This window comes from Mobula birostris, chromosome 4 (genome assembly GCF_030028105.1).
Source record: "Mobula birostris isolate sMobBir1 chromosome 4, sMobBir1.hap1, whole genome shotgun sequence".
Classification (NCBI taxonomy): Eukaryota; Metazoa; Chordata; class Chondrichthyes; order Myliobatiformes; family Myliobatidae; genus Mobula; species Mobula birostris.
Window position 1 is genome coordinate 81,323,156 of NC_092373.1, and position 16,782 is coordinate 81,339,937.

At 38.0% G+C, this 16,782-nt stretch overlaps 1 protein-coding gene across 2 annotated transcripts in view; it reads left to right on the forward strand.

The window, feature by feature from the left end:
• The window catches only part of uggt1 (UDP-glucose glycoprotein glucosyltransferase 1), a 171,472-nt gene extending 159,745 nt beyond the window's left edge, over nucleotides 1-11,727 (forward strand). For both annotated transcript variants that reach the window (XM_072255645.1, XM_072255646.1), the window contains 3 exons: nucleotides 6,762-6,878; nucleotides 8,066-8,213; nucleotides 9,138-11,727. In XM_072255645.1, coding sequence (XP_072111746.1) covers nucleotides 6,762-6,878; nucleotides 8,066-8,213; nucleotides 9,138-9,163 — 291 coding nt within the window. In that variant the 3' untranslated portion in view covers nucleotides 9,164-11,727. The remainder of the gene's footprint in view (nucleotides 1-6,761; nucleotides 6,879-8,065; nucleotides 8,214-9,137) is intronic.
• Nucleotides 11,728-16,782: the final 5,055 nt, after the last annotated feature.

Consider the following 16,782-nt stretch of genomic DNA (forward strand, 5'->3'; position numbering starts at 1 on the left):
AGCTTCAACTGTTTTAGCTGTTCATTTGCAGATTCTAGCCATTGTATCCATTTTATTGATTGCGATAGTAAGTACTAATAATCCTGCATTACAGTTGCAAATCTGGGTTTTAGTATTCTTTCTTTCAAAAGTTCAGCTAACTAAAGGTGATGTTAAATTCACAATATATCAAATTTTAATATAAAATTGTGATAAAGATTTCACTACTGTGTAATTTTGCTATTACAGAGGGCTTTGAATAGAGAATAGCTAATACTGGTTTGCAGTTGCTGGTTATTACAGGAATTGTTAACAAATACAACACTGGTTAATCTTAACAAAGTAGACAGCTTTCAGTTCAAATTCTTTTTAGACATGTTTTGCAGCTGAAGTATTCATTCAAAACAGTATTTACAGTCTTTTTTTAAGGTTGTTGTGAAAATTGAATCAGGACATGAGAAAAATGATGCTGACAACTTAAAAGCACACATTATCATGATTGCTTTGGACCTGGTACCTCCTTTGTGACTTGTGATTTATGCATTGTTATTTGATGATTCACAAATCATACAGTTAACATGATCCCATTTGATAACTCCTATAAAGTTTCTCTGTGACTCCAGAATGATTGTTGATGGGCTTTGAGTACTTTTTGTGTCACTGAGGGGAAAATGTTTAGGTTATCTTATGATCACTTGAGGTTGAGGGTTTGTTTTGGAATGACTGTCTTTATAGGCTACACAGAACGAAGTATGTATGGCCTAAACAGATTGCACCACACCAACACATTGTCCAATATTCTTTCATGTGGGCTTGCTGATGCCGTCAGAGAGGGCTTAAACTAGCTTGACAGTGGGTGGAACCTGACTATAGATTCAGAAGGGGAGCAGAATAGACAAAAACGGAATCTGGAGATGCTGAATATTAATACCTGAACAGAAGACAAAGCACAAACATATTTTATATTTTATCTATAATTAAACTGTAGCATAAACATGAGCAGGAATGATAACTCAGTGTTCCTGCTTATCTGAGATAGCGGAGGATAAAGAGTGATTAACAATATTAGTTAGGAATAATCATTGTGAGAAAAGATATGTTAGGATATCACATCAGGCTATACATGTTGAACTGCAGAATTGAAAAGGGTCAGTCAAGATGCTGGTAATGTACTATGTTCAAGGTAGATAGAGCAATTTTGTGATGTGCAAAAATATTAGTGCAGTAAAAGTAAGAGATTTCAATAACCCTGCTATAAATTTGGATAAGGTACAGAGGAGAAAAATACAATATCTGAGAGTACTCCTTTTAACTAATTTCTTACAAGTATTACAAAATAGAGACTTAGTTTTATGGGTTGAAGCTGGGCATTTGGTATGAATAATAGAGAAATCTTACAATGATCATAACTCACTTAAATTTGTCATTGTAGAAAATGCTAAAGATGAAGGTTCTAAAGTGACAAATATTAATTGGCTGACTACTGGTTCAGCAAAAGTGCATTGGAACAGCTACTTAAAAGTAACTTAGTGGTAACCATGGAAGTACTCAAGACAGAGATTAAAGGAATTCCAGATTAACAAGTTACCATATATTAAAAAAAAATGTGAAACTGCCAAAAGCTATAGAATGTACTTTGGAGTATCAAGAAGGAGATACATGTGAGAGTGGGAGCCGTTGAAAAAAGCAGGTCTCATTGCATGTGAGTTTCTCTGTGAAGTAACAAGAGGGAGATCTGTTTGACAGCAGGAACCATTGAAAAGAGCTGGTCTTAATGCATATGAGTTTCAGTTTGGAGTAGCAAGCATAAGATCTCTGTGAGAGCAGTAACCATTAAAAAGAGCAAGTCTAATTGCATTGAGTTTCACCGGTCAATAAAAAGAAATGAGGTTTAAGTGGACGGTCATTGTTGGATTGGGACAGAGTTAAGAGAGGAGAACTTGAGGCTTTGGCTCAGGATGTCTCAGTGAGAAGTGGTGGAGGCCAAGGTTCCAGAGGCCGTTTTGAAGCAACTGTTGTGTGAATGGGCCAATGTAGGAGTTTGAGGTTTGAGGCTGTGGCTCAGAGGCACAGGTGAGGTTATACGATCAGATAAGGTTTTTTTTAAGTAGTTAATAAAAAGGATGCCAAATTACAACTAATTAAATTAAGTAGGAATGTATGGTGGTTCCAGATGATGAAATCTGCAGGAAACGTTGGTTGCTCAAGAAACTTGGGTTCAAAATGATAACTTGGAATTTGAGCTTCGTACAGTATTGTACAGCATTGGGAAGGGGAAGGTTATCTGGACACACTTTTTTTCAGGAGGCTGTCACGGCCATTAGGTTAACTACTTCAAATCTGGTCTGTAGCCAAGGACAAGAGGGTGTGACAGCTAGTGAGCTGGCTAGGGGAATCCAGAGATAGTGCTGGAGGACCCTCAGTCCTTGAACTTGTCCAACAGGTATGAAATTGTTGCTCCCTGTGAGAGGACAGTGGGGGCTGTAGGAAGGATGAGCAACTGAATCATGGCATCTAGGTTCAGGGAGCCATTCAAGAGGAGAGTTGTAATTTGGAATAATATATTAAGGAGAATATACACAATTTTCTTTTGTAAGGATCAAGAGACCCTAGCGTATGTTGTCTGCCTGGTGTTGGGGTTCAGAACATCTTAACTGACTGCAGAGGAATTTGGAGTGGGTCGGGAAAGATTCAGTTGCGGTCCATATGGGTATCAATGATATATGAAGAACAGGGAAGGAAGTTCTGCTGAGAGAATTTGAGCAGCTCGAGACTAAAATAAACACAGAACAAAAAAGATCATCTCTGGATTGTTATCTGAGCCACATGCAAATTGGCACTGGATTAATAAACTCAGAGTGCTAAATGTGTGACTCAAAGGTTGATACTGGAGAAGTAAGTATGAAGTAGTGGGACATTGACAAGGTATTGGGGAAGGAAGGAGCTGTTCCAGTTGGATGGGCTCCATCTTAAACATGTTGAACTAGCGTCCTTACCAAGTCACAGAACTGGGGCAGTGGATAGGGCTACAAACTAAATAGCAGGGGCTGGGTTTAATAGCCTGGAAAAGTAAGGATAAAGAAAAAGAGAAGGAGAGGTTACTAAAGTCTTCAGAATAAAGAATAAGACAAGTTTAGAAGGATAAGAATTTAACTTAAGGCAATGTGGAAACAAAACTGAAAAGAAAGATGGTGAATACAGGACCGGAGGTGTTATATTTGAATTCGTACAGTATTCAGAATGAGGTAGATGATTTTGTAGCGCAGATAGAAATTGCCACATATGATGTTGTAGGCATCACTGGATTAAAGATCACAGCTGGGAGTTTTAATATCCAAGGATACGCATTGTATTGAAAGGACAGACAAGTGGGCAGAAGGAATGAAATCACAACTTTAGAAAGAGGTGACGTAGGATCGGAAGGTGTAGAATCCTTGTGGGTAGAGTTAAGAAACTGCAAGGGTGAGAAGACCCTGATGGGAGTTATTTGCAGACCTCTGAACAGTAACCGGGATGTGGTGTACAATTTATAGCAGGAGATAGAAAAAGCCTGCCGGAAAGGCAATGTTATGTTAGTCATGAGGGATTTCATTATGCAAATAGATTGGGAAAATCAAACTAATGCAGGATCCTGAGAGAGAATCTGTGGAATGCCTCAGATGGATTTTTGGAGAAACTTGTGGTTGAGTCCTCTAGAGGATCAGCATTCTGGAATGGGTGTTGTGTAATGAACCAGATGTCATTAGGGAGCTTAAGGTAAAGGAACCCTTGGGAAACAGTGATTATAATAGGATAGAATTCATCCTACAATTTGAGAGGGAGAAGCTGAAGTCAGATGTATCAGTACTACGGTGGAGTAAGGGGAATTACAGAGGCATGAGACAGGAGCTGGCCAAAGTTGATTGGAAGGGGCCACAAGCAGGGATGACAGCAGAACAGCAATGGCTGGAGTTTCTGGAAGCAATTCGGAAGGCACAAGATAGAGACATCCCAAAGAAGAGGAAGTATTCTAAAGGCAGAATGACACAACTCTGGCTGACAAGGGAAGTCAAAGCAAAAGAGAGAACACATAAGGGCGAAAACTAGTGGGAAATTAGAGGATTAGGAAATTTTTAAAAAACAACAGAAGGCAACTAAAAAAACTACAAGGGGAAAAAAGACGAAATATGAAAGTAAGCTAGCCAATAATATCAAAAATGATACTAAAAGTATTTTTCAGATATATAAAGAGTGAAAAAGAGGCAAGAGTAGATATTAGACCACTGGAAAATGATGCTTAGAGATAGTAGTGGGGGTGGGGAGGGGGGAACAAGGAAATGCCTGACAAACTGAATAAGTATTTTGCAGTAGTCATCACTGTGAAAGACATTCATAGTATGCCAGAAGTTCGGGAGTGTCGAGGGGCAGATGTGAGTTCAGTTGCTATTACTAAGGAGATGGTGCTTAAGAAACTAAAAGATCTCAAGGTAGATAAGTCACGTGGACCTGAAGGACCACATCTCAGGTTCTAAAAGAGGTCGCTGGCAAGATTGTTGAAGCATTAGTAATAATCTGTCAAAAATCAATAGATTCTGGCATGGTTCCAGAGGACTGAAAAATTGCAAATGTCACCACTTTTCAAGAGAGGAGAGAGGGAGAAGAAAGGAAATTAAAGGTCAGTTAGCTTGACCTCAGTTGATGAGAAGATGTTGGAGTTAAGGATGTAGTTGTCAGGTACTTGGAGGCACATCATTAAATAAGCCAAAATCAGCATGGTTTCCTTAAGAAAAAATCTTCCCTGGAAGAAATCTGTTGGAATTCTTTGAAGAAATAACAAAGGAGGATCGGTGGATGTTGTATGCTTGGGTATTCAGAAGGTCTTTGACAAGGTGCTGCACATAAGGCTGCTTATGTGAGAGATAGGAGAGATGAGAGCCCAGGAGAGATACTAGATGGTTAGGATAATAAGCATGTTCTTCCTGTTCTTGGTGGAATAATGTATAAATCATATAAATCCTAAACCCAGTTGATCGCATTCTGAGTCAAAATCACATAGGATTAAGACCATTTGTAGACTCGAGAAGAGAATCCATCACTAAACTCATTGTTTAACTCATTGACTAAACTCATTGTTCTCTTCGAAAAAAAAAACAGAAAAAAAATCAAAGGCGGTGTTATGAAGAAAAATTTTCCCAGCTAAATAAAATTTCTAAAAATCTGCAGATACTAGAAATCTGAAATAAAAGCAAAGTACTGGAAAAAATTAGCAGACCAGAGAATACTCTGTGGAAAGAGAAATAGGTAGCATTTGAGTATCCAAATGGAAGAAAAACAGAGAAATACAGGCAGAAATGGCCAGTCCTGATGCAAACAGATAGAAAGAGTGAATTACCTAAATACAGCCTCGGTGAAAGGTGTCCCTCGAGTTTGCACTGGTTTTCATTGTAACAGTGCAGGAGATCACAGGCAAATGTTAAGAATTGGGAATGGGATGCTGATTAAAAAGGCAGGCAATCAGAAGTTCCAGGTCACTCCAGCAGTCTGTTCACAAACAAACAAAAGAACTTAATTTCTGTTTTAAAGTCATTTTTTTTTAACCCAACAAATCAACATCTGATCAACATCAGTGGGTCTGCAGTTGAGAGGGTGACTAGTTTCAAATTCCTCAGTATACCTATCACCAATGATCTCACCTGGACTCCACCAGCTTTGTGGCAAAAGAAGCACAACAGCGTCTCTTCCACCTCAGGCGACTGATGAAGTTCGGCATGGGCCCCCAAATCCTCAAGACCTTCTACAGGGGCACCATTGAGAGCATACTGACTGGCTGTGTCACCGCCTGGTACAGGAACTGCACCAACCTCGATCACTGGGCACTGCAGAGAGTGGTATGGACAGCCCAATGCATCTGTGGATGTGAACTTCTCTCCATTGAGGACATTTATAGCAGCAGGTGCAGAAAAAAACAGCCTGGAAGATCATCAGGGACACCAGTCATCCCAACCATAAACTGTTTCAGCTGCTTCCATCTGGCAAACAGTACCGCAGCATTAAAGCCAGGACCAACAGGCTACGAGACAGCTTCATTTTACAAGCCATTAGACTTTTAAATTCACATGTCTGTACATTGCAACAGAGTCATAACATGAAGTTTTTACTCCCTCATCTTGTGGGATAAATGTAAGATTTAAATAAATTCTAATTCCAATTCAAAGAAATTCTCACACCACTTTCTCTGCAGTAGATAGATTAATACATTTCTTAACTCCAAAGAGAGTGTCAGACTTGAAACTTTTTTTCACAAATGTTGCCCAAACTGCAGAAAATTTCCAGCATTTTCTGCTTTTAATTTTATTTTTCTCTGAGGTGTCTTAGTGAATAGTCATCTGTCAGTCAATAGAACAATTTATCTGCTTCTCATCATACTGTGGTTTGTGGGCATGCTGAGCACAAGTTATTTGTGAGCTGCTATATTTCCTGAATTTTTTGAAAAAGTGCTTGTATTTTGAAATTGGCGGTGAAAGGCTTTTGACAGTTGTCAAAAATGCTGTATAAATTGAATCTAAGTTGGAAATTTCAAAGGTTAACTGAAGACAGTATGATTTGGTGTGATGACTAATGTACCGACAGTCACACAATGCAACTTTGTATGGGTAGCAGCAGATTTATTTGTAATGTAAACAACATTAAATTGAGGTAATAGTAATTCATGGTACTTATTGATGAAAAGGTATTAAAATCCATGGTAAACAAAAAATGATTAAAATTACTTCCTTAGTTTAACTGCTAAATGTGTTTTACAGGATTTGCCTAACAACATGATTCATCAAGTGCCTATTAAATCCCTTCCACAACATTGGCTGTGGTGTGAGACGTGGTGTGATGAAGCATCTAAGAAGAAAGCTAAAACTATTGATTTGGTAAGTACGCTCTTAGAATGTCTGCTGCTCGCCGAAACATCATAATTCATTCTGGTGTTTCAGTGAGATCCAGATATAACAGAAAATGGGTTTGTTTTTGGCAAGTTTCTTTCCATTAGAGACAAGAGTAATATGATGCACTATACGTGCTCTCAGCTTTTCAATGGAAGAAATTATAGAGAATGAACCCTTATAAGGCTGTTGTAAAAGTGAAAAGGGTCTGGGTACATTGTCTGGAAAAAAAAACGATGCAAAACAAAATAAACTATTCTCTTTGTACGAACCCTCAGTCTGGTCACACCTTGATGACTGAATACTCTATTCTCTTGTAGGCCCCATCACTATTGGGAAATATGGACACTGAAGAGAGGGCTAATTGATGCCACTTCAAATGTTCCTAATTGCCAGAAACGACTAAGGGAACCAGTGGTTTTTTTTTTTGGCTTTTAAAAGATTCTTGACATTGTGCAGATCTAACTGAAGTTTTTAATAATGGAAGTATTTAACAGTTGCACTCTTAGATGGAGACTAGCTATTTGAGCTGATTATTAACTAAAAGCATGCTTTTTTGTGACCTTTATAGCAGCTGTTCCTGTTGCACAAAGCACAGCACCTGATCCCATGAACTCTGGACATTGAAAGGGGTTTACAGTCTGAAATGGATTGAGTATTTTGTCGACCAAGAATAGATCTCTATAAAGTGAAAATGTTTGATCTAATGTGTCAGATTGTCCATGATACCCATTTTGAGGTTGTTTCCACCCTTCTAAACAATGTTGAACAAATTGAAAGTATAGTGGTGCAACTAGTCAAACTGCTGCCTAAAAGTGCCAGTGACCTAGGTTCATCCATTGCATATTCTCTCTGCGACTGTCGATTTCCCCCAGGAGGTCTGGATTCCTCCCATATCTCAAAAAGATGGTAGATTAATTGACCACTGTAAATTGTCCTCAGTATGCAGTAAGTGGAAAAATATGGGAAGGAATTGATGGTAATGGGTAAGGGTAGGAATGGTTTTTAAAAAAATCTGTGTTTGAAGGTCAGTGTTGACTCACTGAGTTTTCCTGCTGCATCTCGCATTAAATGAGTTTCATGAACCAAATATTAAAGTCCTTATTATATTTGTGGGTCTTGACCATCACTGTCTGTAAAATTCTAATAACCAGCATTTAATTTGACATTTCCAGTGCAATAACCCTATGACTAAAGAGCCCAAATTGGAAGCAGCTATGCGAATTGTCCCTGAATGGCAGGACTATGATCAAGAACTTAAACAATTCCAGAGGCTGTTGCAAGAGGAGAAGTTGAATGGACGAACTCGTTCCAGTACGAAAGGTGAGGCTGGCAACATCATTGTATATTTGAGATTTCTTTTAATTTAAGGGCATGCTAGAAAGAAATTAAAATGACTGCATTGATAGTTTATGAGCTTTACGCTCAAAAGTAAATATTCATGATTAAGCAGGTTTCAAAATATATTTTTCACTAAAATAAGCATTAAAGGCAAATCATGGAATCAGAAATAGGAGAAAATTTGCAGATGCTGGAAGTCCAAGCAACAACAAACACAAAATGCTGGAGGAACTCAGCAGGCTGGGCAGCATCTGACTGGTTTTGAGTCAAATTTTATGGTTAAGAGGTGTATTACGGACTCATCACAAGGAGTCATAGCACCTTCATTAACATTTGGTTAAATGCACTTTAGTAGACTGTTGCAATTCTCAACGGATATGACTGAGCAAGTAAGCAGTTGAAGTATGAATGTGTAAAGCAAGTGAGTGCATGTGAATGATTGAATATTGCTCTCTATGCAACTTGGGAAAAAAACTGATAAAAATACTAATATCAAGAATTCTCATCAAAGTTTGCATGTTCCTTATTGAATGTTCAGTATTGTGATTTGTTTTTTGGATTAATAAATAACGAAAATTTTTAAAATATGAAAAATGGACATAGTCTATAATGGTTAGATTTCTTGTTTAAACATTTGTTATATGTCTAGAAGTGTAATACATTTACTGATGGCTGCCTGCAGCAAAATAATACAAATTGCATGTCCTGTAATTTTGTAACTATATAAAAATAAAGGAAATTCAGTGTTACAAGGAAAGTTCCTAGGAAATTAGTTATGATGAGAGCCTAGGTTAGGATTGCAACGGTGATAAAAGAGAGTCATTGTGGAAGCAGGCAATGTTGGATATTTCCTTGATTTTTTTTTTGTGTGAGCTCTAACTTAATGGATTCTCTTTCATTTTGCAGATCATGTCCCACATTCTGAGCTCTGAGATGTGAACATGAGACCAGTTTAACTCTGTTCAAGGAGTTGTTCTTTTATTCCTACATGAAATCTTCTCAAATATGGCAAAGCTCCAAGATTGGAATGAGAATGTACAATTAGTTTTGTTCTTTTTTAAATATAAGGTGTATCATAATTGGGGTTCGGTTCTGTGGACAGGTAAAGCAATGGGGTTGCAAGCATCATTAGAGAATGTATAGGTATTCACCTCAGGGACAAAGAAAATCATGCAAAATTTGACTGTTTCTGCACATTTGTCAATGAAGTATAGGAAAGCCAAGAACTATAGGGATAACCTGAGTTCCCAATAATCAAATCTTAAAATCTTTAGAAGTATTGATTTCCAGATTCCTGGATTTAACTTATCTCCATTAGTCAGTGCAATGTTGATGAGGCCTAAAACTCATTTACAGCATCTATCTGTCTTTTTTTCTTTCCCTCTACCCTCTACCCTCTCCCCCTCCCCACTCTCCTCCTCTCTCTCTTCCCCCTCCCCTGCTCGCTCACTCACTCTCTCTCACACACACACACACACACACACACACACACACACACACGCAAATACAGCTGCTTACATTCTGTTTCGCTTACCTGCCCTATGTATTTTTGTCATACATATGGTGTGATACTCTCTATTGAATGACCACCAGACCAAGATGATTTTTTGTTTGAAGTTAATATATTCTATTCTACAAGTTATGCTTTGAGCATGATACTCAGAAGCTTCAGTTGTGATGTTAAATACATCAGTGTTTTGAGTGTTCCAGATAACATAATGCAAAACTGCGATGCAAATGGGATGCTTGGTTGAGGAATAGGTATTTTATATTGTTTGGTATTTTTTACTCTAGAAAACAGTTCTGCTTTGAAAGGTGTTAAATGCAGCTCACTGTCTGATGTATAGATTTAGAATATTTGCACACTAGAACTTATTGATAATGTATATTTGTTGTTTACGCCTCCACCATCAAGAATACCTTGCAGACCCGAAAGTTGCTGTACTGTCAAGCATACATTGGAAACCTTCAACTTATGCAATTCAAACCTAATTTTCACAATGCCAGTTTTCAGCATGTACAAATTTACTATTGTATCCTTTCAGTATAATCAACAGCCAGATTACTGTCTCCATAAATAATTCAAAGTGCATTTCATAGCACAAGTCGCAGTTCCTATGATGCATGTACATTACTGTTCTGTGATTTCTAGATTTTCTTTTTTGTTCACCCCACTTAATTGCAGTATAACAGGGAGGAAGATTAGTACAGAATTCTTTATTTATTCTTGAAGAGATTTGCAAGAATGCAATTGTTTGTGTCATTACTGATATAGATTATGTCCAAAACTGGTATATCACTGGTTTGGTAGCACACTTTATGGAAGGAAATTCTTCTCATGTTTAACTGTGAGAATATTACCTGAAGCTTGTGTACAAATCTGAGCCAGTTGGATTTTACTCTTTTCCCATTGTTTCGGTCAAAGTATGAAGTTTGCTTTCTTTGAATTCCATTTCAGTAATAGAACATGAACTATTCACTTTGGCCTCGAGGTATGATATTGTTTCAAATGCATTTCCATTATTAAGTGTTTCAGTGAAATGTGGATATTTCTGAAGCTGAACTGTAAATTTTCAATATCTGCCCTGATGGAAAGCGTTAACTGAACCATTCCTTAATTACATAGTATGATGTTGACTGTCACTTAGATTAATCATTCATTTTTATTTTGATATTATTTGCACTCTGCTTTTTCTGTTGGGATTGTTTTCCTACACTGAAAAGGGAAGAGATTTGCAAGTTGGAAAATGAATACAAGAGCCTGAAACTTTGAGAAGATAGCACATTACTGGACAACTATGTATCAGAATTTAGCCTGCATTAGCTTCTGAATGATGTGTTGACAGGGTCTATAGTATAACAATTAAAATGAAAACTGGGAGAATAGTCTGGTATTCCAGAGGGAGTGGTACTTTCCTTTCACTGCTGTGAGCAATTTGTGGTTCTTATTCAAAGCTGAATTTCTAAGTTGCTCAAATAAATTGACTTGAGATATCTTTTGGATCAGAATGGACAGTTGGTCTTTACTTGTACTGAAGGAAGCTAGTGTGGTTAGTAGTATTTAGCAGTAACCTTGTGTCCACAGGAAGTGACTGTTTTATTGAGATAATTAAAAACTAAGATACTTCAAATGAAGTGTCCAACATCCAGGCAATTGAAGTGCTTATGAGTGGCCTGAAACATACCAAAAATTGACCTGGCTCTAATGTTTTTTGGGTCTCACTGTTGCTTCGGAAGAATCTTTCCAGTCACAGTCAGTGCTATAATGTAGAATTTTTTTTAAGGTTAAGAATGTTCAAGTCATTAATAAATACCAATGTTTAAATGTTGCATGATTTTATTTTGCTTTTGAACTTTTGCATTCTATAGCCAAAATGTGAACTTTGGGATATTTATGATTCTGAATTTTTGTTTTGAAAAAGTCTTCTCAATATTTTATGTAGTTGCAAGACTGTTATCTGTAATGTGTAAAATATAAATCAAATTCACTCTTCTACATTTTCAACATATTGGATTTTGTTCCTTAAATTTGAACAGTGGGAATTGGAGATAGGTAAACTTTCACTATGGTTCAAACTCCAACTGTTACTTTGAAATATCTAAAACAGATGCTTTCAAAATTATATGGAAAGCTACACTATTCCTTTCCAGTCCTGAAGAAGTGTTTTGGCCTGAAACATTGACTGTTTATTCATTTCCATAGATGCTGCCAGACCTGCTGATTTTCTCTAGCATTTTGAGTGTTGCTTTGGATTTTCAGCATCTGCAGACCAACTGCTGAACTTTAAATATATTTCTCTCAACTTTTCTGCCATCAATATGAAGTTTGCTTAAGTACAAATTGATTTAAGTATCCAGGTGAGGCAATGCTTCACCTACTGTATCTCGTGCTCCTGGTGTGGCCTCCTGTTTACCATGAGACCTGACGCAGATTGGGAGACTGCTTCGCCGAGCACCTACCTCCATCCACCAGAAAAAAGTGAGCTCTCCCAGTCGCCCCCCATTTTAATTCCACTCCCCATTCCCTTTCCAACATGTCAGTCCTTGACCTCCTCAACTGTTACGATGAGGCCACACTCAGGTTGGAGGAGTAACAGCTTGTATTCCATCTGGGTAGCTTCCAACCTGATGGCATGAACATTGATTTCTCAAACTTCTAGTAGTGCCCCCCACCCTTCACCATTCCCCATTCCCATTTCCCCCTCACCTTCTTACCAGCTTATCACTTCCCTCTGGTGCTCCTCCCCCTTTTCTTTCTTTCATGGCCTTCTGTCTTCACCCAATCAGCTTCCTCCTTCTCCAGCCCAGTATCTCTTTCATCAATCAACTTCCCAGCTTCTGACTTCACTCATCCCCCATGCCCCCTCCCGGTTTCACCTATCGCCTTGTGGTTCTTCCTCACCTCCACCCACTTTCTTACTCTGACTCATCTTTTTTTTCCAGTCCTGATGAAGGGTCTCAGCCCAAAACATTGATCATACTCTTTTCCATATATGCTGCCTGGCCTGCTGAGTTCCTCCAGCTTTGTGTGTTGCTTGGCCTAAGTATCATTTGAAGAGGATTTATACTAATTATCCCTTCTCATACCTAGATCATCTGATGTTCTCTAATAAAATTTTACTTACTTTATACCTACATTAACCCATATATTTGTCTTCTTAAAAAAAAATCACGAAAAGACCTCTAAGACTTCTGCTCTCCAGAGACGTTGAAAAACATACACCTTACTTCAGTTCTTTTGGTAGTGTTTTAGGTTTTTGCTTTCTTTATTATTTTTAGTTACTGGCTGAGAGTGCCTTGAGCTTGTCCCTTGATTTACAATACCAGCACTGATGTGGAGCTGTCAAAGGACTTAAAATCAGAATCATAATCAGGTTTAATATCACCAGTATATGCTGTGAAACTTGGTGTCTTTGCGGCAGCAGTACAATACAATACATAATAGTAGAGAAGAAAAACTGAATTACAGTTCAAGTATATATGTTAAATTGTTAAATTAAATAACTGGTGCAAAATAGAAATAAAAAGTAAGTAGTGAGGTAGTGTTCGTGTTTTCAATGTCCATTCACAAATCAAATGGTAGAGGGGAAGAAGCTGTTCCTGAATCGTTGAATGTGTGCATTCACGCTTCTGTATCTCCTTCCTGATGGTACCAAGGAGAACAAGACATGACCTGGGTAATGGGGGTCCTTAATGATGGCGGGTCCTTTCCGAGGCATCGCTCCTTGCAAATGTCCTGGATACTACAGAGACTAGTGCTCATGATGGAGCTGACTAAGTTTACAACTCTGCAGCTTGCATCGATCCTGTGCAAGAGCACCCCCCTCCCCCATACCAGACAGTGATGCAGCCAGTTAGAATGTTTTTGGAGACATACTAAATCTCAAAACCCTCATGAAATATTGCTGCTGTCTTGCCTTCTTTGTAGCTGCATCAATATGCTAGGTCCAGGAAAGATCCTCAGAGATATTGACATCCAGGAACTTGAAACTGCTCACTGTTTCCACTTCAGTATAATGAAATGATACAACAGCTTGTATATTTTGTTAATTCAGAGTTATTGAGTACAAGAAACTGTAATTGTGAGTTTTACACAACCTGTGAAATGGAAGATTGCTCATTTTTCAACACCACACTTTTAAAGTGCTATATATTGGAAAGGGTTCAGAGGGCATCATGTACTTCAAAGGATGTACTTAAAAGCAGTCATTTAAACTTCACAATCTAGGAACAGTGTGGGGAAGGAAATTGTATAATATGCAATGTAGCATATTTAATTGAGATGCACCCACATTATTACTCTGTTATCATGGAGAAAAAGAAATTAGAATTGTGATTTTTAAAACAATTTGTGACATGGAATATTGTTAATTTTTCATCACCACACTTTTAAGTAATGTGTATTGGAAACATACTGTGAGAAGGAAGGCAAATGTAATGTTAGCATTTATTTAAAGAGGATTAAAATATACAAGCAAGGATGTAATGCTTTATAATGCATTGGTCAGACCACACTTGCAGCATTGCGAGCAGTTTGGGGCTCCTTATTTAAGAACGTATGTGCTGCCTTTGGAGAGGGTCAAGAGGAGGTTCTCACTGGAATTTAGAAGAATGAGGGGGATTTCTTTGAAACTTATTGAATATTGAAAGGTCTAGATAGTGTGGACTTGGAAAGGATATTTCCAATAGTGGGAGAGGGCACAGCCTCCGAATAGAAGGACTTTCCTTTAGAATAGAGATGAGGAGGAATTACATTAGCCAGACTGTAGTGAATCTGTAATTCATTGCCACAGACAGCTGTGGAGGCCAAGTCGTTGGGTACATTTAAATCAGAGGTTGATATGTTCTTGATTAGTAAGCACATCAATGGTAAGAGGAAGAAGACGGGAGAATGGGATTGAGAGGGATAATAAATCAGCATGATGGAATGGCAGAGCAGATTGATGGGCCAATATTGCCTAATTTTGGTCTTGTGCCTAATATCTTATGTCTTCTATCTCTTCATCCTCTTGATGAAGTATAGCTGCTGATGTGCCTTCATCATGATTGCAATAATATAGAGGACCACGATAGAGCTTCTGAGATACTGACAACAAAGAACTTAAAAATGCTCACACTTTCCTCTGCTGACCTGTCACTGAGAACTGATGAGTGTACTTCCGACTCCCCCTGTTGATATCCACAGTCAATTCTTTGGTCTTACTGATATTGAGGGCATCGAAGGTTATTGTTTTGATACCACTGGACCAGCCAATCTTCATTTGAAAGTCATAATACACATCAACAATTTCTACTATTTCAAGCCTCTTGATCATTTGCCAAACATATTCTATCTTTAACAAACTTGGGCTAAATTTATCAAGCTATACTCTCATATTTGTATTGACTTTGTCATTGTTTGTCATTTATTAATATGAAACTGAATTGCCTACTGAATGTTTTCCCCTTGATAATTCCTAAAGAGGAATAAGACATCAAACCACTTCATTCATCTAAATAATATTTCACTTGTACCAAATATAAGACTCTCAAACAATGTGAGCAATCTAAAACACATTAATTGGAGGACATTTTGGGATTAAAGTAGACGGGGAATAAGAATGGCTAAACAAGTAATTCAGCAGGGATTTGTTAGTAGGTACATACTTTGAGGAAAGAGGATCAAGTCTTTGAAGTCCTAAAAGTGGGCAATGTAACTGAAAATGGTGGGGAATTTTCTTTGATTTTTGTTCATGGGACCTTGGCATCCATCTGTTACGTTTTGTAGCTCCAGAAACCAATCAAAAGAAAAACACGGGAGCTGGGGATAAACATGTGTACTTTTATTCCTTTAGTTGAGTGCACCCACGATGTGGTGGCGTAATGACGTGCTGTACATGTGCTTTGTAACTATAACTAAAAATTAATTATGTAAGCAAAAAATATATTTACAGTATTACTCAAATATTACTAAAATATTAAATACACAACACTCCTCCCTGCTTAGCTAGAAACTCCAATACAATATGGAATGCATTTTAACTCAAATGTGTGATGTTTCACTTTCTAGTCATCATATGTACTGTGTACATAGTTTACGACCATAAGATAGAGCAGCAGAATTAGGTCATTTGGCTCATCAAGTCCACTCCACCATTTCATCGTGGCTGATCCAATTTTCATCTCAGCCCCAATCTCTTGCTTTTGCCCTGTATCCCTTAATGCACTGACTAGTCAAGAATCTATCAACCTCTGTCTTAAATATACATTAAAAACTTGGCCTCCACAGCTGCCTGTGGCAACAAACTCCATAGATTCACCTCTCTCTGGCTAAAGAAATTCCTCCTCATTTCCATTCTAAAAGGACACCTCTCAGTTCTGAGGCTGTGTCCTCTGCCATCATTGGAAACATGTTCCATAGGTTTCAATGAGATCACCCCTTATTTTTCTGAATTCTAGTGGATACAGGCCTAGAGCCATCAAATGCTCTGCATATGACAAGCCATTCAATCCTGGAATGATTTTTGTGAACCTCCTTTCAAACCTCTCCAGTTTCAGCATATCCTTTCTAAGATGAGGGACCCAAAACTGCTCACAATACTTCAAGTCCTCACCAGTGTTTTACAAAGTCTCAACATTACCTCCTTGCTTTTATATTCTAGTCCTCTTGAAATGAATGCTATCATCGTATTTGCCTTCCTCACCACAGACTCAATCTGCAAATTAACCTTTAGGGAATCCTACGCAAGCACTCCCAAGTCCATTTGTGCCTCAGTTTTATGCATTTTCTCTCCATTAAGAAAATAGTCAATTCTTTCATTTCTTCTACCAAATTGGATGACCATACACTTCCCAACACTGTATTCTATCTGCCACCTCTTTGCCCATTCTCCTAATCTGTCTAAGTCCTTCTGCGGCCTCCCCGCTTCCTCAACACTACCTGCCTTTCCACCATTCTTTGTATCGTCCCAAAACTTGACCAAAAGCCATCGATTCTGTCATCCAAATCATTGATATATAATGTGAACAGAAGCAGTCCAAATACCAATCCCTATGGGAACCACATCACCAG